General features: G+C 39.0%; 1 protein-coding gene across 26 annotated transcripts in view; it reads right to left on the bottom strand.

Moving 5' to 3' along the window:
* DENND1A (DENN domain containing 1A) overlaps nt 1–25359 on the bottom strand; it is a 514434-nt gene that overhangs the window by 229056 nt on the left and 260019 nt on the right. For 23 of the 26 annotated variants that reach the window (XM_070251752.1, XM_070251736.1, XM_070251739.1 and 20 more), the window contains 2 exons: nt 23286–23396; nt 4058–4158 (listed from right to left, as the gene is read on the bottom strand). In XM_070251752.1, the coding sequence (XP_070107853.1) occupies nt 4058–4158; nt 23286–23354 (170 nt within the window). In that variant the 5' untranslated portion in view covers nt 23355–23396. The remainder of the gene's footprint in view (nt 1–4057; nt 4159–23285; nt 23397–25359) is intronic. The other 3 variants (XM_070251750.1, XM_070251747.1, XM_070251743.1) reach the window with 1 other exon arrangement.

Below are 25359 nucleotides of genomic sequence, written 5' to 3' on the forward strand. Positions count from 1 at the left end.
TAATTAAAATCTGTGATTATAGCTCTAATTAAAGTTAACTCAGATAATTGGTTGTTGTATTTGTGAATGTGCAATTAGAGTCTTCCACATAATTGTGGGGTTTTCAGCATCATATTTTTCATTTATTCACTGCATCCCAGAGCTTTGCTCTACTGACCTCTGTTCTACCAAAGGCTGCATTACAGCTCTTGGGGTCTCTGGGCCCCAGGACCATGACCTATGATACCAATAGCAGGGTCTAGGCTCAGCCCCATTTAACACATCTTTGTCTAGAAGTCAATGAACATCTCATCTTCAAGTGCAATGTAAAAAGCTCTTACAGCCTACACTGTTGTCTTGAAAACTCCTAGCAGCACGTACCTGAAGAAAAACTGGCAGCAGTGGTCCTCACGTGTTAATTACACTTGCGAAGTCTATTATGCATAGAAAGGGCACCTGCTGGCAGTGAAAATGACTAGAATCTGCCCTTCCTGTGCAGTGAGTAAATTGAGAGTTCATTTCTACAGGAGATAATAGTTTTCAGATTCCATTTCGTGTATCCCCTGCATGGGGACATACTTAACATTTAAATCATCTGCAGAGGAACAAATCTCCTTCAAATTTACATGTTTCAGGCTCCTAGCACTTTACTTAAAATGCTAGTTATCCCTGCTGGCTCTTACCACCAAGGATTAAACTCAATGGCGGTGAAAGTCACCAAGCACAATAGAATGAAGTTATTAGCATTGACTCAAATTTCATGACATTTGTAGTTTCTGACCAAAGCAGGGGTAGCAGGCTGAAGGTGATCACATCAAGCCTTGAACAGAGGGTCTGGTTTATCTCTTGGGGCTTTTTATTTCACCATTCTTACATTTTGCAGTTAATAAACAGAGACCAATCCCCACCAGCCTGCAATCATCCTTTGGTCAAATGTCAAAAAGTTCTTTCATGAAAACAAGAGACCAAGACAGAGACAGCTGTCATGCAGACAGACACGTCCAGGATGCAGGCTCTTACAAAACCCACTCAGGCTCTGCAAACAGCGTCTGCACTTGGAGTTTGAGAGTGGAGGTTCGGGGTGAGGAGGGCTCAGCAGGCTTTCTCGCCCAGTCTCCCTGTCTATGTTAGCCCTGCCAGCACCACGGCTCTTGCTGAGGCTGGTGACACGGCTCTAGAGAAGGCTAGAGTTAGGGAGGAAGCCGAAAAGAAGATCTCGGATCAGCTTCCACAGGAAAGAGAGAAACAGCTAATCAATCCTCTAAGCAAAGAAGAGAGGGCTGAGACCTGAGATGGCAGCTGGAAAGGACAACTGGCTAGAATACATACTGACTTTTTAAAAACAAACCTTTCCTTTATTTTTATTTATTTATTTATTTATTTTGAGGAAGATTAGTCCTGAGCTAACATCTGCTGCCAATCCTCCTATTTTGCTGAGGAAGACTGGCCATGAGCTAACATCTGCGCCCATCTTCCCCTACTTTATATGTGGGACACCTGCCACAGCTTAGCTTGCCAAGTGGTGTGTAGGCCCGTACTCAGGATTCAAACTGGCAAACCCCAGGCCGCTGAAGCAGACTGTGTGAACTCAACCACTGCACCACCAGGCCACCACCAAAACAAAACTTTTCAACTATAAAAATTATACTTTTTCATTGTAGAAACATTTGAAAATATGGAAAATAAAATAAAAATCATGCAGAATCCCTCTCCCTTCTCCCCATTACAGATCCCTATTAACATTTTGGTTTATTTCCTTCCAGATTTCTGCCCCTCTATACATACGTATGTGTGTGAGTATCTATGTATACACACACATCTAATTTTTGTTATACACATACATATAGTTTGTTTTTATAAAAATGTAATTATACAGTACATAATAGCTATACCAGGGCAAGTTACTAAACCTCTTGGGGTCTTGGTATACTGACCTGTGAAATGGAGCTAATACCTGCCTTACAGGGCTGTTGGAAGACTTAAGTGAGATTACAGATATAAAGGAGACGGTCCAGTGACTGGGGCACAGGAGATGTTCAACAATGGTAGCTATTATCACCGATGCAACTGACAGAGCATCTTCTTCTCCACGGTTTTGGGAATATAAGCTGGTTTTAAAGTAGCTAACAATTGAGCAATCAAAACTTTCCAAATGATGGAAAGTTAAAGTTGTACTACCTGAGAGGCAGAGAGACTACAATGACTCTCCCAACTCCACCAATCCCTGCACACAGAAGGCCCTGGGTGTTCCTATCTGGAACAGCATCAAGAGACACAGCTGAGTCTCTTCCAGGGAGACAGGGAGAACTCCCAGCTTTCCCTTAGGGCACATGTCTGGGGTGAGGTATAAGGGGGTATGTGTCTCTCTCTGTTGGGCACGCCTGTGGGGGTATGTGCCTGGGAGGGTGCTGGACGTTAGGGTGGGGTCTGGTAGCAGGTTCTCTGTGCTAAGGGGACTGGGTATCACTGTGAGTCTGTCCTAGGGGATATATGTCCCATTCATACCTTTTGTCTGTCCCCCTCACTATCTCCCTTCCACCTTCCTTGGGTGTGTGTTTTGTTCTTCTTTTCCCTCTCTCGCTCCCCTTGCCTTCCTCTCCCTTTCTGAGTGTGAGAATCTGCCTCTGCCCAGCCCCCTAATCTTTCATTCAAACAACAACAAACACTACTGGATGGCAAATAGGTCCTTTCCTTTGAGATACGTGACAGTGGAAAAAACCCCAGATAGTTGGTTCAAAAGCTCAAAAGGAGCAGCAAGTCTAAGCAGAGGAAGTGCTCCTTAATCTCATGAGAGAAAGGCATGGATAAAAAGACCCACCTTGATAAGATACATAATAAAGAGAAAAATGAGCCAATTCCCTTAGTGCTACGCACGAGAGAGGGCTGCTGATTTTCACTTGACAGCCCTGAGCCACATCTTTGTTGAACCCATGGCTTCTTGGGATGCGGGTGAGTCCAACACATTCACATCAGGAGTACTGTGGAGTCCCTTTAAGCTCCTATGACAATTTGACTACCTGGGGGAACCTTTTCAGTGAGAGGATTACAAAATGGGCTGGAGATCCCAGCAAAAATTATGACTGACCTGGACTCAATCACTCTGAATGATGGTAAATGTCCTGAGTCATGTGTTCTTAAGCAACAGGGCTGTGACCCCTCAAATGGGTCCCTTTCTCCTGAAGCTCCCAATTTCTGGCAGGCAGTGCAGTACCTTTTCCTATATATGTATAATGCTCCCCTATCGACTTCTGCTGACCTCAGCTGTCTGGAGACAATGTCTTTAATCACATTACACTAGGGAAAGAAATTATTCATAAGGAAAATGGTTCCAAACCAGTCACACAGGCAGTCTTTTTTGGTAATGTATTAGAGACAAATAGTGATGAGGACCATGATTCTGCAGAAACATTAACTGACCTCCTCCCATGAGCCAGCTTTTCTACATAGTGTCCCTTTCATCTGTTATATCATTTCATCTTTATATAATTATGTATAGAACTTCATTTTGCAGATGAGGAGAAAAAGTCTTAAGCCAAGCGTCTTGGCCAAGGTGGTAGAGCTGACTCTAAAGCCGACCTGCCTGCCTGCCCACCTTCCTCCTTTCCTTCCTCCCTTCCACTAAAACACCTCACTGGACAGTGAAATTCCCATCCAAAGACTTCAGAAGGTTTTGAAGTCTGGCTTGTGCTCCCAAACCACAGCTGAGAGCAAGTCTTACAGAATGTGCCAGGGCACGGCTGAAACTTGAAGACCTGGGGGATGTCAATTGTTCTCGTCACCAGTTTCCAATTTGTCTTAGGAAAAAAAAAATCAGACAATTATTTGGTGCTTTGTTTCCCCAAACTGAGAAATGGAAAAAATATTATCTATTCACTTGAACTCTTAAGAATGCCACAACATACATGAAAGTTGTTTGGAAACAAAAGGGCTGTGCAATCAGGTGGCCTACAATTCCTATCATACCGAAGTTAGTATTTTTAATTTAGAGTCACCAATTGCATTATAAGTTACAGATAGAACATTCCTGGTCAGTTTCTGGAGAAGGAAAAGCAGAGGACAGGGTGAGCAGTGGCCTTACCAGCAGTAGTCCAGCAGATGCGGAGGCAGGACGGGGATGTACACGTGCTGCCAGAACATGGGGTAGAGCATCGCGGCAGAGCCGTGGATGCAGGCAGTCAACTGCAACAGAAGCAAATCAGAGACTCAGGGCTAACAAAGCGAGGAGACATTGCCATTTGAGTTTAGCAAGAAAATTAAATACATACTTATCAGCATGTTCAAACTTATAAGTTATCTCAATCACCCTAATTCAAATTTAACAAGAGCTTGCTTTTCAAAAAAATCTAATTTTTTCTCCTGATTATGAAGGTAATGCACAATGACTACAGAAAAATTAGAAAATGGAGAAAGTGATAATTTAACATTTTGGGGTGTTACATACACATGCACTTATATTTCCTTTTCTAATGAAATTAGGATTACAGTAAATACAGTGTTCACTTGCTCTTTTTTTAAGTTAACATTATTTGCTGGCATTTTCCCCTATCTTTAAATATTCTTAGATAACATTTTTTAATGACACTCAACAAATTTCCTATACTATAATTAACCATCTTCTACCATTAAATTATATAATCAGATCAGGTCAATAATTTTTATATGTGTTTCCTAGATGTAGAACTCAGAGACAAAGGTTATACATATTTTAAGGCACTTAATAAATATAATAACATAATTAATGTATTAATATAATAAATAGATGAAGAATGGAAGCTCTTTACATGCTGCCAGTCATGTACTAGGATGCCTGGCCTCTGTGTATTTCACCAGCACTAAGAATGCTAAGCAAGTTAGCTTTAAGAAATGGATCTATTTTCATTTTTTTTTTATTTCTCTGATCATGACTGAGGCTGAACATCTTGTCATATGTTTGCTGACTATATTTCTTAGGTAAATTGTCTATTCACATTCTTAGTCCACTTTTTCTAATGAGTATTAGTATTTTTTAATTAATTTACAAGCAAACACTGGATATGCAAAGGATACTAATCTTAATGTTCTTGAAAATAATTTATTCTTATTTAATTTTCTTTGAATTTTTGGGTGAAGAGAAGGTTTAAATAATTACATAGGCAAATATTTTCCTTCATGATGGTTTCCACTGCTCTTATACTAAGACAGTCTTCCAAATTTTTTCTCAGCCTTAAACTCTTTAATCCATCTGGAATTAATTTAGGTTTAAGGAGTGAGGTGAGAATTTATTTTTTCCACATAGTTAATCAATTGCCCCAGCACTGTTTACTGGTTAATCCTTCCTCTCCCTATTCTTTTGACATGTCCCTATTTCATATTCTCTTTTGTTTTCTTAAGAGCTAGACACATCATACAACCAGTATTTGATACAATTCATTTAATAAAAATTTAGCAAACAAAGATATAATGGAATAAAATTGCTACAAAATTCAATATAGTGAAAGAAGGAAGAAAGCCAACACCTTTGGAGATATGGCTCTGAAGTGACGAAAGCCAACAACACATGTTTCTTTCTGTCTTTTTTCTTTAATGTTTCTTTGGTTTCTGGGAAGCTTATTCCCATGAGGACTTTGCTTCTTTTGGAAGCTGTTAACTGGTCTTTGCTGACAGAAGGACATTTACGTGGCGAAAGAGTGACGTGCCAAGGCTCAGTTAAAAGAATCCCAGAGGTTAGTGTAACATGAACAGCTTTAAATTGGATATTCTGCTGATGTTTCACAGTTGTGAGAGCTGTGTATTAAATCCAGGGCCACTACTTTTTTCCCCTCCTTTTCCCTCCAGACCCTGTTCTTTAAATCAGGTACATGCCATGAACAGGAGCTGATCCAGCAAGCTCTCAAGAGCTGTTCCCAGCGACTCTGCCAAGGCTTGTAGGTTTAATCCATCTTTTCTCAATCCATTTCAGGAGGTTTCCGTACAAAGAGGCTGTCTGTCATATTATACATGACTAATCTCTTCAGGGTTAGAAGAGATAAAAATTCTTTGCTGGTGCTGAGTGAGTGGAAAATGAACGAGTTTTACTCCAACTCCACCCTGAAGTCATGCTGGAGGGCTACACTGGCCTCGGGCCCCAGCTCGTTCTGCCTGTCCTTTCCCCAGCTGCCAACATCCCCTTCCTCAAGTGCATGTGCAGTCATGTAACATCCTATTTGGAGGCTTTGGGGACACATCTGGAACAGGCACGTCTCTATTAGCTCTCAGCCTACCTGTAGAGCAGCATCTCCAGCCACAATCTATACTGCCTTTTCCAAGTTTACCCTTGGATCAAACCATTTGCAGACTTAGGAATAGTTATACACTCCTTTTCCTCCCTTCTCTCTTTTTCATTCATCCCCTTAACTGGCCCAGATTTGTATCCATAGCAAACTCCTCCTCCTTCAGGTCCTTGTACAAGCACTACCTTCCTCTGCAAAACCCTGCATGGCTCCTCTGGGCATATGCCCCCACTACTAATGGGACTATAGCTTTCTGTATGTTTGTCCTCTCACTGTAAAGTAAAGACGGACCCCATCTCTCTTTTCCTACCCATCTTCTCAGTGGCATGTTCTCTATAAATTGCCCATGTTTTCTATAAGTGCCAGATAATGCCATGTTTCTTGAATAAGTAAAAAAAATTTCTACTTAGAACATCACAATATAAAGAGTCAAGGGCTTGGCTTTTAACACTACTGGACTAACATTTTCATGAGTCTCACAGAGTGTGGAATAGGGCTCAAATTCCAAAATAATAATGGCAAGCTTAGACACATAAATATGCCACTTTTGGAAAATCAAGTCAATGGATTCATTCATCCATCCATTCAATAATATGCCTACTCTGTAACTCTACAACACATCAAATAAATAAATAGAAGCACTTTAAAATCTATACAGTGGCCATACAAAAGTAACGTATCATCACAGAAATTCATTTGTAATTCTCTTTGAAAAAGTCATTCAATAGAATGTTCCTGGTTGAGAGAGAACTTGATTACTTCCTCTTTTTAGCTTAAATTGGTTTGAGCCAAAACCCTGTTTCAAGCAATAAAGTGGTGGAGATCATATCTTCAGACAATGCTTTTTTCATGTCTCCTTAGCCTCAAAAAACCCTACCAAGCTAAATGCCAAGGCTTTAAAATTACTTATCCCTCACAAAAATCAAACTCCTGTGGGGCAGCCCTATGGCCAAATGGTTAAAGTACTGTGCGCTCTGCTTCAGCGGCCTGGGCTCATGGGTTCAGATCCCAGGTGTGGACCTAACCACTCCTCAGTCATGCTGTGGTGGCGTCTCACATACAAAATAGAGGAAGACTGGCACAGATGTTAGCTCAGTGACAATCTTCCTCAAGCAAATAAAAAAGAATCAAACTTTCATGGTGCTTGATCACCATTTTCACTGAAGGTTTTCTAAGAGCAAAATCTCTGCAACTGAAGTAAAATTTACCCATTTGATTAAGAAAACAAACAAAAAACAAAAAAGAGAATTGTTTGGCTCTTTTCCAAAATACTAATGGCACACTGTGCATTGTTCCTTAGGCATAGTGGTTAAGTTGACACACAAAGAAAATGTTACGATATATCTATGCCTAATCAGAAATAACATATTATGTCCTGTAAATTATCATTAGCCGCTTATTTCAAAACTAACTCTAAAACCAACCCCATTAAAAAAATAAAGGTCCTAAAGGCCTATGCTCATTCCTTACAAAATACAAATTTAAAAGTAATGAAAGTATACAATTTGGATTGTAGTCAACAAAGGAGTATTGTGAATATTTAACTGAAGTGCAAGTAGAGGAAAATGATCCTATCAAAATCTCACTCAGTGGGAGAATAGAAAGATAGTATGTGTAAAATATGCCCAAAGTCATTAGTCACAATGAATATTCATCACAAGCCAATTATCAATCCTATTTAATGACACCCCAAAAGATTTTGCCCTGAAGCAGCTGAATAGTCTAAGACTCCAGACAAAACTAGACAAATTATACAGCCAACAGCCAGTCTAGCCAGGACACAGATTGTAAAGTAAACCACTGGTGGGGTTTTGGAAGCACTTTCAGCAAATTCTGTCCTCAATTAAAGGTGCACAAGGTCAGTTCTATCTTGGAGCTTTCTATATGGCTCCATTAGTTTTCTTTGAGGCAAAGGGAGAGAAAGGGAGAAGGTAGTGGGGGTAGGACGTGAACGGAGATCAATCAATGATAGACTTTGAAAAATCACAAGGACACATTTTTTTTTAGTTTAAGGTATTTCTCAGAATAATGCCCAGACTGTCACAATCTTAGATTCCAGTGCCTCAGCTGATTCGTAATGTAGCTCTGCAATTTAACATGGATTACAGCTAAGAGAATCCTCTCAAAAAAAAACAAAAGAAAGAAAGAAGGAAAGAATCCCAACAGTGTGTGGGCCAGGCACTATATTGGGGGTTTAAGATCTTGCAAAGTACTGTTTTATTTATTGGGGGAGGAGACGGCTTTATATACATAGACACTCACCACCACATGTCACAGATAAGGAAACAGTCTCAGAAGTGAAATAACCTCCCCAACGCCACAAAGCTAGTAAGTGACAGAACTAGGATTCACATCCAGGTCTGTCAGACTATAATGGCCTCTGTGTTTCCATAATGCATAAATTAACTAAAAAAATGTTTTGAGTGCCTACCCTGTGCCCATATGCTGTGCTGAGGATTATGAACTCGATGAGATATTGTCCCTGTTAGCAAGGCCAAATTACATAAAAATGCATTTGCCTTGCTCTCAGATGACCAAATATCTAGGGCAAAATACCAATTAACAAAAAATAATGATTTTTAAAACAAACATGGACCTGATCATTTCCTGGGGATTAGTTACATTTAACTAAGGTGTTATACTGTCTTTAATCCACAGGAAATTCTAGACAATGAAGTAATGATTGATAGTCAAAGGGAAAGGTTTACATCTCAATTTGGCACACAGACTTGAAAGTCTGGCTTTCTGTCATGTTCTATTTCACATACTTGCATGGAGTTTCCACTAACTCTCTTTTTGATCTGAGCAAGCCACTTTGTCTCCTGGGTCTCAATTTCCCCTATACGGAAAACAAGAGGCTGGACCACACAATTCCTGAGCCCTCTTCCAGCTTTGACAACTTATGATCTAGGGGAATTGCCATCCTTTGACATGAAGAATGCTCCTCCTCTGCCCCAGCTCACCCTTTTCAGCCATACTGACTAAGCGTAAGTAAAACAGGATCCACCTCAAAGCTGGTCTTGCTTTCTTATCTCTGCAGCCCCAGAGGCCCACCTGGAATTCATGTGCTATCTAGGAACCACCACCTTTCAGCCACCCATCTCCATCACCTGACTGTGGAGGGCACAGCCTTCCTCTGTGCTTGGCCCCTGACACTCTGAAGGTTTCAGAGGTAGATGATCTTAGGAGACCAGGGGCACGAGACTAAAGATGTGAGCTCCTCAAGGACAGAGACCACATTCAATCTCCTCTCCTTATCTCTTACTATGCTTGACACAGAGCAGGTGCTGAGTAAATGTTTGGAGAACGTTAGAACGCCTAGCTTAACATCATGAGGAATGGTAGGCAAGATCATCAGACATTTAACATATTTCAATTGCTTAATAGATCACCACTAGAAGTTGTAAATTTCTAAATGGTATTGAGATTTCAAGTTCTAAAAGCTAACAGAGGAAAACATCAGGGGGTCACAGTCATTCTTCACATCTTAGAACTCAGAAAGTTAAAAGATCAAACTGACACCTGCTTCATCACACGGTTAGAGGCATTTGGATTTCTCCTCTGAACCCAAACATCAGGAAATTGATAAGACAAAGAGTATAGAAAGAGTACCAGATTGCTAACGTTGAAGATGAGTCATTTTTAAGTCCACTCATTTCAACCAATAATCATCCTATGTAGAAGAGTTGTAGAAAATGTGTGTCTTGTAGAAGTTGTTAGCTTTCTCAATTTAAGAACTGGACTCTTTTATTTAATTATAAACCATCTTTGTAGTTATCAGGAAATAAATGGTGCCATGATTCAAACAGTGTTGCAGATTTTGTTTGTTTTTAATTTTTACTTATTATCAAATGGAAAACCCACTACAAGATCAGCAGAGTTTTAAGTAAAGTCTGCAGGGACTCTGAAAGTTAACCTACTCAACCCTTCTAAGGGCATAAGAAAAATCTTTAATTATAAATGGTTCAGCTATGTTCACATTGTGTTTACTATATTTAGTGAGGGTAGAGTTGGCTTTAAGAAGCTATCAAAGATGCTTTAGCAGAAAGACAACTTAGAAAGCCTCAGAAATCCAAGACCTTCAGCTGCTCTAGACAGATGCCAGACGTGCGAGTGGAAAGAAGGAAAAGAACAAAGGAGGTCCTGTTTTTCTTAGAGGTCAAAATGTAATGCTCCTTTATTTTTTTCGGAAGGGCGCAATCTTTCTTCAGGTAGTTTTTCTTTTAGTTGGGTGGAACTCATCCTACCCCTTGCTTCTCCACTATCCTCTGGGGAAAAGGAAACAGCGGCGGGGGGTGGGGCGGGGGGGAATCCCCACAAAAAACCAACACACCAACATGGAGTTGAGTGTCTACCTACTAGCTAGAATAATTACAGTAAGTTATTAACCAGGGCAACAAACTTTCAAGCCAAGATGTGACACTTCAAAACATCAAAGCAACTGAAAGTGCCAGAGAAAAGCTTTGGCTACCAAGGCATAGGCAGAAACAATGGTATGCCAAATTACAAAATACAGTATAAATAAGCCCATAGCACTATGAGTGAGGAAAGTGTAGACTTTTTTTTTTTTGGTGAGAAAGATTAGCCCTGAGCTAACATCTGTTGCCAACCTCCCTCTTTTTGCTTGAGGGAGATTCTCCTTGAGCTAACATCTGTGCCAATCTTCCTCTATTTTTTGTATGTGGGATGCTGCCGCAGCATGGCCTGATGAGTGGTGTATAGGTCTGTGCCTGGCATCTGAATCTGTGAACCCCAGGCTGCCAAAGCAAAGCATGTGCACCCAACCACTACACCACAGGGCTGGCCCCTAGACTTTTTTAAGATGAAAAACAAAAAGGCAAAGTTACATTTGGATTGATAATAATTTATTTAAATACAGGGACAGCAAGGTGCTGTCACTCCTCCATTTTGTGCCTATGACAGACATTACTAACCAGTCGTGGAGTCAGGACATGGCCTGAGGATCCCTCTGAACATGAACCATTGTCAATGGATCCACACTGGCGCTCGAGAAGAAATCCGTTTGCCACAGCAAGTCGAGGATAAGTGGATATCTATATTTTTTTGAAAATACTTCTAAGATCATAATTTATATTTAGCTAATTTACACTATTGTTTTAATGATCACATTTTTTAAAAGAAAGAAAACATAACTGAACGTGGGATCATGAGTACCTGTCAGGTGTCAATACATAGAGAAGAAACTAAAGAACCTTCAGGTGGTAGAAGTTATTAGGTTTGAAGGCATGGGGGTCGGGGGGCAGAAAAAAAGAAGCTCCCCTGTAGAGTTTTGTACAAGCACATCCAACCTTAGAAAGTGATAGTAACCTCAGAAAGATTAAAGCTATAATAGAGCCTCCACCATGACCATTTAACTCAGGCATTTACTATCTGCCAGCACTGTTCTAAGTGCTCCACATATATTTAACTCATTTTATCTTTACAACAGCCTTCTAAGGTAGATAGCATTATTGTCCCCATTTTAGAGATGCGGAAACTAAGGTTCCTAGATGTTAAGGACTTAGTGCAAGGTCACAGAGCTAATGGCAGAGCTAGGATAGGAACCCAGGGAGTCTAGCTCATGAGTCTGTGCTCTTAGCTCACAGGAAACTGCCTTTGTGCTATGCTCTGTATCAATCTGACAATTACTAAGTATCCACTATGTGTACACGCCATGCCCTCAAGCAATTTAAAATAGAAAGATCAAAATGCAAACAATCAACTTCAACACAAAAGCATTATGAAAGAAGCTCTATAATAGAGGTTCAAGTGTGTTAGCACATAAAGAAGGAATCATTAATTCTGCCTGGGGCAAGAATCAGGCTGGCTTCCCAGAGAGAGAGGGGCATCAGAGCAGAGCCAGGAAGGATGAAGATGAGAAGCTGTTAGTCCTCCTCCCTGAGAGGCTGGTCAGATGGTAACACTGGGTCAGGTGAACACAGCAGCTTCTTAGGCCACTCAAGCTCTATGCAGTGATAACTGTGGAGACTGGAACAAGAAATGACAATTTAGTCAATGACTACGTGACTAATGAGAAGTGGGTAGATATGGAAAACCTCATTCGAGTTGCCATGACCATTCTCTGTTGCTTGGATTCATTCACCATTCACTATCACCAGTTGTACTAATTAAATCTTCAGAACTCTTCCAGGATCTCTATCGCCTTCTTTGCTTCCATAAGTCAGATCAGGGTTTTCTGCCCGCAAAGGTGAAATTCAGAGTCAACATTTACTGAATGAGGAGTATGTGCCCAGGACTGGCCTACCTGCTTTCATATCTATGACCATTGAATCCTTTCAACAACACTGGGGTGGGTATTAATACAATCGCCATTTTTATAAAAGAGGACAGAGAGACTCAGAGAGGTCAAGTAAGCAGCCCAAAGCCATATGGCTAGGAATAGCACAGAGAGGATTAAATACACAAGTAGGAATTGAACAAAACCATTGCGACTTGAATTCTGGTGCTCTCTCCTCCAGCCCTGCTGTCCTCTTTCTTGGGAAAAGAAACCACCAGCAGGGCTGTCTGAATTATCTGGCTGATAGACTGTGTAGCTATCAAGATAGCAGAAGAGAAAAAATGCGAATTTTCATAAGATCTGTAACCAACCCCTGACTGCATGGCCTAATCTCATATCACACTACCAAAGTGACCACAGAAACCAGAGGAAATTATGAGTCTTTGTTCTCGCCAACTTAGTACATAGTAGATGCTCCAATTTTTTAAATAAAATCCACATAGATGTCTGTCAGTGTGGGTGCCATTTAGAGCTTTTCAAGTATATTAAGATGTCAGTGACCTGAATATCACTCATTAGTGTTTTTTGGTAGAGATTTGATTCATAAAAGTTACATAAGAAAGAAGCTATCAGTCTTATAATTTAAGAAATATACAATTTATTTCACAAATTGACCATACTACTAAAATAATAAACAGATTCTCTGCCATGTTCTCAATGACTAAAAAGAAACCTCACTTCTAGAGCTATTTATATACATGCACCCAAAATTACACTGGTGGACTGCATCAGTGTCCAATATTACTGAGAGCGTAAATAGATTATACTTAGCTCTGTCCTGTTCTAGACCAGCCAATGCCAAAATCGAAGCTCTCCCAAAGAGAAACATGGAAACAAACAATTTTTTAGTGCTAGTCTGTGTTCGTGTCTTCTAAACAAACTTAATTAGCCTCTATTATGTAGTCTCAAAATGAAAATGAGTCTAATGATGCAAAATAACAATAATCAAAGAATAAATACTGTTTTTATCTTAGAGAACTGTCTGTTATTCACTGTTTCCGAATCTGGCTGTGTATCAATCATTTGGGGAACCTTAAAAAACAGACACTCTGTGGTTCCATGCTAGACCTTTTGAACCAGAACATCTGGAGGTAGTACCCAAGGACCTGAATTTTTAACAAGTTCTCAGGGTGATTCTAACACAAGTAACCCATGGATCAGCACTTGGGAATCACTAGCAATCTGAATCCTGTGTCTGGTCCAAAACAGGTTCTCAATGCTTGCTGAAGCAATGGGAGAAGAGGCAGGAGAGGAAGGTGAGAACTAGTAGCGAGACCGTGGCGGGTTGAAGTTGCAGCGATTTTTAAAGCATCACAAATGAAGCTGTTGATACTGACTATATTCCATAGTCTCTACAACATCTCAAGGTTCTTCATTCTAGTTACAGTTTAACATGAACAAGAGAAAACTCACACATAATTAAATGAAGACCATAGTTCAAAAAGCAGTTAATTGTATTTATATTTAAAAACCAGAGAAAAACCACATAACTAAAACATACCAATCTTTTCTCCTACTTCCTGCCAATGGAAGGTCCTTTCATTTATTTCTAACAGTTTTTAATATTCTCTGAGCCACAATAAAATTTTATGTGATGGAGATTAGAGAAGCTATGCTGTTTGAAAGTTTGGCTGCAGAGTCTGCATTTCATGCCACTTCACTACATTTTGTTAAGGATTTCCCTCTTCACCAAAAGGATTAGTTTTCTTCTCACTTCTTTGAATACTCTTCTGAGGTTGTTAGTGTGAACTAGGTTAATCTCTATTTTAACATATAAAAGATGAACAAACAAAATGTTTGATATATTTTATTTTTTTCAATAGAACACTAAATTTAGTCTTCGAATTCTCTGTTTGGTAAGTTTCCAGCTACAAGGTCTTGGCTTCCCTTGAGCACAGTTTGAAACAAAATAATGCAGTTTGTTCCTCCGGCTGGAACATGCAGAGTGGAGTGTGCAGGCAAAGAGACCCTGGCCCTGGTCCAGTATTTCAAACCTTCTTAAACTGCCATTCTCATCTCTGCTTCAAGGGCCGCAGATAAGCAAACAGGATTAGCTATTTCTAGTCCAGAACAGCTAGGAAAGCTTTACACAGATCATTCAGGTACCCAACCCATTACACAGGCTGGCATAGACATGATCAGGTGGAGTTCTCAGGAAAGAAGTAAAAATGAAGTTAAAGCTGAAAAGTTCTGTAGTCTACAAGCTGGCCCTTCTTAGATCACTAGACCAGGTGGTGCTAAGTCAACAGATGCTATTAGTGGCAGTGGGTGGGACAGGATTGCGGCAAGGTTGGGAAGGTATCCATCCCTTTACTCCAACAGTGAAGCACACACTAGGAGCCAGACCTGAGGGTGCTGGGGGAGAGAGAAGTATCACCCACCACTCTCCAGGCCGCCAGTGTCCAGGTCCTGCCTGAGGCCCACATTCTCTGGGACTAATTTTTGTCTACTTAGTTGGGAAGAAACTGACAGATATTAGTTTAGCGTTTTTTTCCTTCTCTAAATGAGGTAATATCAGAATAGTACTAATTCTTTTTAGAGTTATGGGTACCACACCAATCATTAGGTGTGGAGGCTCAATTAATTAGGTGATAGTCTTGCCACTAAAGTGTGTTTCCTTCCTAAGAACTTGTTTTAAAAAGCACCTGCAGAATAAAACAAATATAAGTTCCTTTGGAAAGTAACTTGCCTTTATCATCATTTGACTGGATATTCCTAGTTTTCAAAACTTCTTGCAGTACCGCTAAATTACAGAAAAGACAATTAGGGCCAAGATGCACAGGGCCTAGAAGGAACTGCAGTACATGAAATCTGAAGCCACAGTGAGTTAGGGAAGACAAGCCCCCAGGTACTCGCCAAGGCTGTGCTCACAGCAGGAGACCAGCACAGGTGGGGCTGGGGGATACCCGAGTCTAACACCACGCGTGGACAGAGTGGGCTGAATCTGAACAGCGCTCGTGGAAATGGGGCTTCAGTTAATAGGGGGAGTGTGCCAGTTAGAAATTCACATATTGGCCTTCTGTTTCCCTGGAGCCAAGAGTTGTGCCAGGCAGAGAGAAACTGCTCACTAAATCTGAAGTAAAAAGCTTAGATGTGCATTCAAAGGCAATGGCCAGGCTGAAGTTCTTTCTGTGATTTCAGATCTGTGGTCGACAGAATCATACTAAGAATATTTCTCTGTGTACAAGTGTCAAGGGGAACTCATGACAAACGGAGAGTTACTTGGGAGACAGTATGAGGTAGTAAGAAGGGGGTTGGCTTGGAGCCAAGAGAAGTGGGCTTTAATTTGATCTCTGCTGGTCATCTTAGACAGGGTACTTCAACTTTCCAAGTGCCAATATTCTCATCTGCAGAAGAAGAATAAAACCAACTAGCTCCTAGAGTTGCTGCAAGAACTAATAAAAAATATATATATAATTGGAACAGTGCCTGGCACATAGTAGGTGGCTCAAAAAGGTTAACTTAAAAAACTTTTTAAAGGGTGTGGGGGAGAATTGGGGACCTCCTATATAAAACATCTAGTACAAATCTAAATAAGGGTGTTCTACATGCTTAGTCCATGGATGATGTCAATAAGCCTCTTGGTAGTCTTTGAGCTATTTACAAGCTACACAAGAAGCCCCTCTAATTAGTATATAATCAAGATTTATTTTTTTACCCAAAACAGTATTACTCAGCTCCACCAGCCACCTTATCCACCAGATTTGGCTCAGACTATCTTTTTGGCTCTTTATGAGAATTCTCAAACTCCCTCAGTGGGATGGATATTCTTAACAATATTCCTCTGGCTCTTGTGACAGTTCCCATAGAAGGATTCTGACAACAGTTTGAGAGGTGGCTCCAAATCATAATCTGGTCCCCAAGGCAAGCACTTTGAGACAGCTAAGATTCATTTGGAGGTGTAATTCCTGGATGTCTCTCCCTTTTCTGAAGCCAAAGCCTCCCTTCCTCTGACACCCCATCATAGTGACCTACTTGCATATCCATCTCCCCCATCTAGGAGCAGACCTTGGGCAGGTTATTCCATCTCTCTGAGTAGATGGGCCATTCTGTAAAATGAGGACAAATCGATCTTCTAGGACTGTTGTTGGAATGACATGATATCATTTCTATAAAGGTCTCATTTTAGACCTACCTGCTATCCGTAAGGGTTACCAAAAAACAATAGGAATTAAACTCAGATATTAAAATCTGGAAGAAAAATGGAGCCTCTCTGCTAGAAAAAATCACACTGAAGTATTTACATTAGAGAACACAATTTAGTTAAGCCTCCCATATTTATCATTTATAAAGGAAAACAATCAATATACATTAACTAAGCAAAGAGAACAAAAACTTACATTTCTCTTATACAGAATATCACAATTTTATTGAGCGAGAAAACCTGAAATGAATACTACCTGACTCTGAACTAAATATTGCTGAGTTTGTCTCTATTGATGCACAGTCATTTTTATAGGAGATGGAGCTCCAGAGTGTTTGACAGCTTTTATCTTTCAGATGCTTTATGGGTCTGAGGAGCATTAAGCCTACATCTCATCAAACAAAATTGAGAAAACTGTGGTTTGTCAAGGTATGACAGGTCACATCTGGATTTGTCAAGAGATGGTCATCAGAAACCTCAGGCTAAAATAGCCTTTGCATTCCCTGTCATCGAAAAGATAATAAAAAGCCACAATTGAGGAAATAAAAGGCAACAATTAGAAAACTTTTAACTATGAAATTGGAGAAGTCCAAAGGTTTGGATAAAACTGATGTCTGCTCAGCTACTTTATCCCCACATTATTATTATTATTGCACATAACTGATCAGGATGCTGCTGATCACATGTAAGACATAAGGAGACCCCTTCTCTCTAAAGAGGTTTCTACTATCAACCAGTAAAATTCAGAACTCAGTTAAAAGTTAACTATTCGTTAAAAAAAAATGTTTTTTTGGGACTGGCCCCTCAGCTGCATGGTTAAGTTTGCGAGCTCTGCTTCGGCGGCCCAGGGTTTTGCCGGTTTGGATCCCGGGTGCGAACCTAGCACTGCTCACCAAGCCGTGCTGAGGCGGTGTCCCACATAACAGAACCAGAAGGACCTATGACTAGGATATACAACTATATACTTGGGGGGGGGCAGGGGGGGCTTGGAGCTTTGGAGAGAAAAAGGAAAAAAATCAGTTTTTTAAGTCAAAGTAATACATGTTTCTAGCCTTAAAAACAAAACAGCACGTGAAAGGCTTAAACTGAAAAACAGCAGTCTGTCTCACGATACACAATTCATAGTAATCACGTTTAACACAATATTTACCTCCTTATTTCTAAATAACTATTTCTTGATTTCAAATTTTAAACATTAATATTTGACTTCCCATTATGTCATTACATTATTAATTTATTACAGACATATACATACACTATATGCCAGAATGTTCAAAGAGCTTTGCAAGAATTAACTCATTTTAATTTTACTTGACTTGAGGTCATCGGTGACCAGAACAAAAGCTGTTTCAGTGAGAGGTGGGGGTGAAATCCTAACAGAAGACTGAGGAGAGAATGAGAGGAGCAGAAGTAGACAGTAAATAGAAATAACCCTTTTGAGGAATTCTGTTCCAAAAGGGAGAATAGAAACAGGATACAGGGGATGTGGGTCAAGGAAGTTTTGTCTTGTTTTTAAGTTTTGGAGATCCTATACCATGTTAGCAAGCTCATGAGAATGCACCAGTAGAGAAGGAAAAAATAAAGGTGCAGGAGAAAGGAGCTTGCTGCTGGAGGAATTTCCTTAAGGTGGTAAGAAGGAAACTGAAGTGTCACCTTCTCCATAAGACATTCCTTGGCCATCTGCTTAAAATTGCAGTCCCTGCCACCTCAACACTCCCCATCTGCTCTCCTTATTTTACTCCTTAGTACTTCTCATTAGCCACAGTACTATATATTTACTAAAGGTCTACCCTACTAGCATGTAAGCTTCCTGAGGACAGGGATTTTTGCCTATTTGTTCACTGTTGTATCCCCAGGGTCTACAACAGTGCCATGAAAAATATTTGTCGAATGAAGTCAGGTGGACAAGAGGAGAGGTTGGCCCGAGAGAGGCCAGACACTTCACCCACATGGAGAAGGCAGAGTGGAGGAGCAGAGACCTCAGGAGGCTGATCAGTGTGGCCGGAGCTTGTACCATCTCTTCTGAGAGCTTCCATTAGATAAGTATAGAATTCCAGGTTAGAAATAATTTTCCCTTAGAGGTTCAAGACGTGGTTTCACTGTCTTCTGGTTTCTAGAACTGCGACTGCAAAATCTCATGCAATTTTGATTCTTAACCTTTGTACAAAGACTAGTTTGTCTCTATCCTTGTATTGTAAAAGTTCATGATAAAGGCGCTTGGTATCTTCTTTTTAAACTTTCCAAAAATTCTGAAATATATACATATACACATACATATAAAAGTATGCATATCACATAAGCAACTTTTAAAGGAAAAAAACCTTAAGACTCCAAAACCCAGCACCTAACTCAGTGGTTGGCAAACGACAGCCTGAAGGCCAAGTTTGGCCTGCTTCCTATTTTTGTAAATAAAGCTTTGTTGGAACACAGCCACACCTACTAGTTTACTGACTGTAAACTACAAGGTCAGAGTCCAGTAGTTGCAACAAAGACCATGGCCTATAAAGCCACATTTTTTTCGGATCCTTTACAGAAAAATATGCTGATCCCTAACCTAGCTCAAGACTGAAAACAATACTTTTGATATCCCCCATATGCCTCTTCCCAACTATACTCTTCACTCCCTTTGGGAAACTACTACCTAAATTTGGTGTTAATCATTTCATTTTTTTCCCCCTTATAGCCTGTATGTATCCCTAAATGATATACCATATAGTTTTTCTTACCTGAATTTTATATGAATGAAATCATACTGTATATTCTTCTGCACCTTCTTTCTTTTACTTAGAATTCTGTATCAGAAACCCAATTATGTTGATAGCATAGTTCATTTTCACTGACACAGTGTTCCATTGTATGACTAGGCCACAATTTATCAGTTCTCTGTTGATGGTTAAGTGGGCTCTTTGCAGGTTTAACAACAAAAAAAATAATGCTGCTATGAACATGCTTGAACATGTATCCCACCATACAGGACCAAGCAGTGTGTGTAGGTAACACATACACACACAATTCCAGCCAGGAGTGGAACTGCTGAGTGTTGGGCATATGCAAATAGTTTTGAGCCACATACTTTTCAGAGAGAAGTTCTCTAATACATTTCCAACACTTGGCTTTATCAAACATCTGATTTTTGCGAACATAGTGTTTTAATTTGCTTTTCTATGATTACTAATGTGGTTGAGCGTCTTTCCACATATTTTTTAGCCATTTGTGTTTCTTCCTTGAAAAGCCTATTTGTGCTTTTCACCAATCTTTCTATCGATAGATTTGTCTTTTGCTTTTTAACTGAAGTACTTCTTTATATATTTCAGTTATTAATCCTCTGTCACTCTTTCATATGGCAAATAGCCCATTCTAGCATGTGACTTGTCTTTTCATTCTCTGAATAGTATGTTTTAATGACCAAAAGTTCACGATTTTAATCTCTTCCTTTATACAATGTATATTTTGGATTATTTAATTAAATCTTTCTCTACCCCAAGATCAGAAAGATTATTCTATTTTGTCTTCTAAAAGTTTTAAAATTTTGCCTTTCACATTTAAGTCCTTGATCCATTTGGCATTGTTTTGCATATGGTGTTAAGAGAAATTGTCTTCCCTTTCTTCCCCATGTGGATAATCAGTTATTGAAAAGTCCATCCGTTCCCCCAGATTCTACAATGCCACCTCTGTTGTATATGAAGGGCTCATATGTACACATGTGTTCTGTTCCTGCAATCTCTATTCTGTTCTGTTGGTCTATTTGTGTATTCCTCTACTCTTATTAGTGTCTTAATTATTATAGCTCTATAAAAAGTTTTGATATCTGGTAAAGCTAGCTTCCACAACCCATTCTTTTTCTCAAGGATGTCTTGGCTCTTCCTCTGGCTTTTCTGTATTAATTTTAGAATCAGTTTGCCAAATACTATGCAAAATCCTAAGGATTTTGAATGGAATTGTATGTGATCTATCGATTACTTTGGAGTGAAATGACATCTTCAATATTTTGGTCTTCCTTTAATGAACATGGTCATTCTTTTTCTCCATCTATTGATGGTAATATGAGTTTTTCCTTTAACATGTTAATGTGATTAAGTTATTAATTATTATATTAATAGATTTTATAGTATTATCAACCTTACATTTCTGGAATAAACCCAACTCAGTTATTATGAATTAGATTTTATGCATTGCTACTATTTTTTTGTGACTTTTACAGCTATGTTAATGACTGAGATTGGCTGATAAATTTTCTTTCTTGTAGTGTCTCCTTGTGTGGCTGAATGTCAAGGTTACATAAGCGTCACAAGACAAGCTGGAATGTTTTTTCTCTTTTTTTCTAGACCCTTAAGGTGTTTGTCTAAGACTGAAATTATCTGTTCCTTGAGATGTTTGATAAAACACACCTGTAAAACCATCTGGGCTGAGCGTTTTGGGAAAAAAAATTTTACATATCAATTCAATTTCTATAAATTAAATGATCTATCCAATTTTTCTATTTCTTCTTGATTCAATTTTGGCAAATTATATTTTTCTGCCCATTTCACCTTAGTTTTCAAATATTGGTATAACATTGATAGCAGCATTTTCTTCCTATTTTTAAAATTTCTGCTGCATATGCTCTTTGTGCTTATTGCTTTATTACTTTATTTCATTTTAGTTTGGGGAAGGAGCAGAAATAACTGTGTGTTTAATATACAACATTTATCTAAACAAAATCACACAGAAGGTATATTCTTCCTTTTCTATAAGATGGAGGAAATAACAGAACCTACTACAAACAGTTGTTGTGAGGATTAAATGAGTTAATAGACGCAAAGTGCTTGGCAGTGTCTGACACATATTAAGGGCTCAAAAATATTATAATTACACCATAGGGACTTCACTCCCACTAATATGATGTCCTGTTTTTGTTCTACTGAAGTTCAATACTCCAAAGCAGCAGTAACTGGTTATGGACTAGACTCTCAAATGTACTCTTATTCTACTCAGCCTCATAAAGACACAATGTTAAATCTGGCTGGCAACACTGTCAATCTGAAACATAGTCTGGGTTTTCAGGCCCTGAGATTATGAACTGCACTTCTAATTTAAATAAAAAGCAAAACAAAGCAAGGGATCTACTGTTTTTTCCCTTGAGGACAAGGGCCATGCTTTCATCATCTACTATGTGATATGAGCCTAGCACATAGCAGGCAATCCAAAAATCATTAGTTTTTCACAAGCAAAAAATGCCAAAGAAATAAAATAATGAAGTTCTGCTGAAAACTATAAAGAAAACTCTAATAGCCTAAGTTTTCATTATTAGGTGCCTTGTATTCATAGGTAAACACACAACTGATTTTATCCATAGGCCCTTCGCTACAGATATTCCCACTCTAAGAAGCTCTTTTACCCTTCTAACACAGAGGTACCTCTTAGGCATTCTACTCCTAGTTAATTTCTATACGTAAGTTTCAGCTCAAAAGAAAAAAAAATTACTGTAAGCAGATATCGAACTTTTGTTAATAATATACTTACTCAATTATTTAGGAGGATGTATACTGATGTCTGTGATTTACTTTGAAATGCATCAAAAAATAAGATGGATTGATGGATGGGATAAGGGATGGATAGATGAATAAATATGTGCCAAAGCAAGCATAATAAAATGCTAATGGCAGAATCCAGGTAGAATTATATGGGTGTTCACTGTAAAATGATTTCAACTTTCTATGTTTGAGAATTTTCATAATAGAATATTGGGAAAAATATAAACTCCTATACTTACCAAGTTTAAAAAGTTAAAATAAAAGCAATATGAAAAATAGTTATATATATATAGCAGAAGTTATTACAATATAAAAAGAACTCATTCCAATTTATAAAAGACACAAAACAAAACCAAGAGCCATATACAATAAACGGGAAAAGACATTACCAAAATACAAATAGGAAATAAGTCTATGGAAAATATTCAGTTCTAATAAAAGAAATTAAAAATAAAGCAAACCTGCAATAGCATTTTATGCCTTTTTTATTAGCAAAATTAAAACATATAAAGAACACATACACAACTCTGGCAAGGCTGCAGTGAAATGGTACACTCACATACAGCTGGCAGCATTCACTATAAACAAGCACACCACGTCTAGGAAGCAATCTGGCAGTTCATAGGTCACTTATCAAGTGCTTATCAAGTCATTTGACCTGGTGGCCCCACTCCTTAGAAAATGAACTCTTTCATCAAAAGCAGCCAAAAGATGTTCACTGCAGTGTTATCTACTAAAGGATTAAACTATGAACAACGTAAACGGCCATCAAGAGAAGAAAGATTTAGTAAATAATGACACATTAGTATAATAGAACATGATATAGATGTAAAAAATGACAATGATGGAAGCTTATGTGGAAATATACAAAGTGTTCATAACATACAATCAAATGGAAAACTATAATTGATTGTGAAACTATAAGAATAAATGAAACGTGCAGCAGTACTGTAAAGGAACATGAATAATTAATGAAAATGACATGTTACTATCAGAGGGGACTGTGGCTGATCTCTTTTTCTAAAGTTTTCTTTAATCTTTCTGATGCATCTTTCAATTAAAATAAAATAATTAAAAGACTCATCTCAAGACTGTCTACTCACAGTGCTGAGTTTGCTGCAAATGATGAGTATCCGGCGTTCGTAGAGCATACTGGCGTACAGATGTAACATGTTGTTTACATCCACAGCCACAAAATATTCTGTCAGATTTCTCTAGGAGAAAGAAGGGAAGGTTTGTGACTTATTTTGTTTGTTCTTATTACAAGCAGCATCTAATAAAAGCAAAAGAAACAGAAAATACTCAGGAAGTATACTTTCCTCTTCCCCTGTCCTATTCTTCCTACCTGTGAGAGCAAACCTCAGTCATGTATAAAATCATGAAATGTTAAGTTGGAAGAGCCCTTCGAGATGAAGTAGTCTGAGCAATTACACCTCTGTGTGGTGATTACAGTTTACAACATGAGGTCATATATAGCGCTGCACTGCTTTTCAAATCAGTTCTGAAAGGTGAGCAGGACAGGAAAGAAGTCTGCAATCTTACAAATGAGGAAACCAAGGCTCAGAGAGAAATGCCAAGATCAAAAAGTCTGATGAGCGATGAAGACAGGACTGCATCTCAGATCTTCTGACCCCAGCTCCTAGAACTTGCCCAATGCACTGTGCCATACATCTAAGCAAAAGAAGGTACCCAGGGACCAAAATGCTCCTGGCACAGAGCCTGGTTCTGTCCAATAGATCCCACCCGAAAGGCCGGGCATGCTCCTCTCCTGTCATCACTGCTGGTGTCCCCCTCCTCCACAGTTGACATTCTCTATAATGGCTCAGCTGGAATTAAAGCAATTTTGAAGATTTACAATTTCCAGGTATTTCACTCAAAAAGAAAAAAAAAATCAAAGACAAGCAGCAGCAAGTTGTGACAAAGCAGTGTTTTAACTAGCTTTTGTCTGTAGCCTGGGCTCCATTCCTTTAATTAGTACTATAGATTGGTACTCTTCAGATTTCAGAAAAAATGTAATGTGTTTCATTTCTGCAACCCTTTCTATACCCACCTGAATTTAATAATACACATGAATATGCTAATTTCTTCAATGTTACAGGTTTTCAATGCCACACAATATAATCTTCTGAAAATGAAGGGAGCTGGGGAGGGAAGGAACGTTATTGCTAGGGGTTGCAGTTTATAATGATGAAAGATCTGTAACCCATAAATCCAAGTATACCAGGTGGATTTTACATGCAAAATAGCATAAAGTGCTTTTCAACAATATTACGGGTTGGGAATAAGAATGGGCACTTATCTTATGATTTATTATTGTTTGATTGGAGTACCAGGTTAACTATTGACCTTTATAAATAGTGAATTAATAGCTCCATATACTGACTACCTACCAAGTACTAGGCACTGTACCAGGTACTTTTCTACGCATGATCTTATGCAATCTTCACAAAAATCCAGTGAGGTATTAGTCTTTCCAATATACAGATAAAGTATGTCTGGGAGAGATTCAGTAACTGGTAGAGTCAGATTTTGGACTCAGATCCAACTCCATAGCCCATACACTTTCCCTTACATTACACTGTCCCTCTTAAATACTTTTAAATATCTACAATACACAAAGTTTTACAAATATTATTTTACTTAATCTTGTAACCACTCCTTGAACAGGTATTATTATCTCTATATACAGATAAGAAGGCAGGCACAGAGAAAGTGAAGTAATTTGCCCAAGATTGTACAGTAAGTGGATAAGGCATTATTCAGTCTTGGGTGGGTTTATCTCTAAACCTGTGCTTTTTTTTTTAATACCACTAAAAATAGTAGGTAAAAGTTTTGTTTGTTAAAAAGAAAGCATAGCATAGGAACAAAGCAGGATCAAAGTATGCTCAAAGAAAGAGAAAAAACATTTCTGTTAAGGGGCCGGCCCAGTGGCATAGTGGTTGAGTTTGCACGCTCCACTTTGGCAGCCTAGGGTTCATGATTTTGGATTCTGGGCGTGGGCCTGCACAGTGCTCATCAAGCCATGCTGTGACGGCATCCCACATACAAAATAGAGGAGGATTGGCATAGATGTTAGCTCAGGGATGATCTTTCCAAAAGAGCAAGACTGGCAACAGATATTAGCTCAGGGCCAATCTTCCTCACCAAAAAAACACCAATCACATTTCCGTTAAAAAT

Source organism: Equus caballus, chromosome 25, assembly GCF_041296265.1.
Source record: "Equus caballus isolate H_3958 breed thoroughbred chromosome 25, TB-T2T, whole genome shotgun sequence".
Classification (NCBI taxonomy): Eukaryota; Metazoa; Chordata; class Mammalia; order Perissodactyla; family Equidae; genus Equus; species Equus caballus.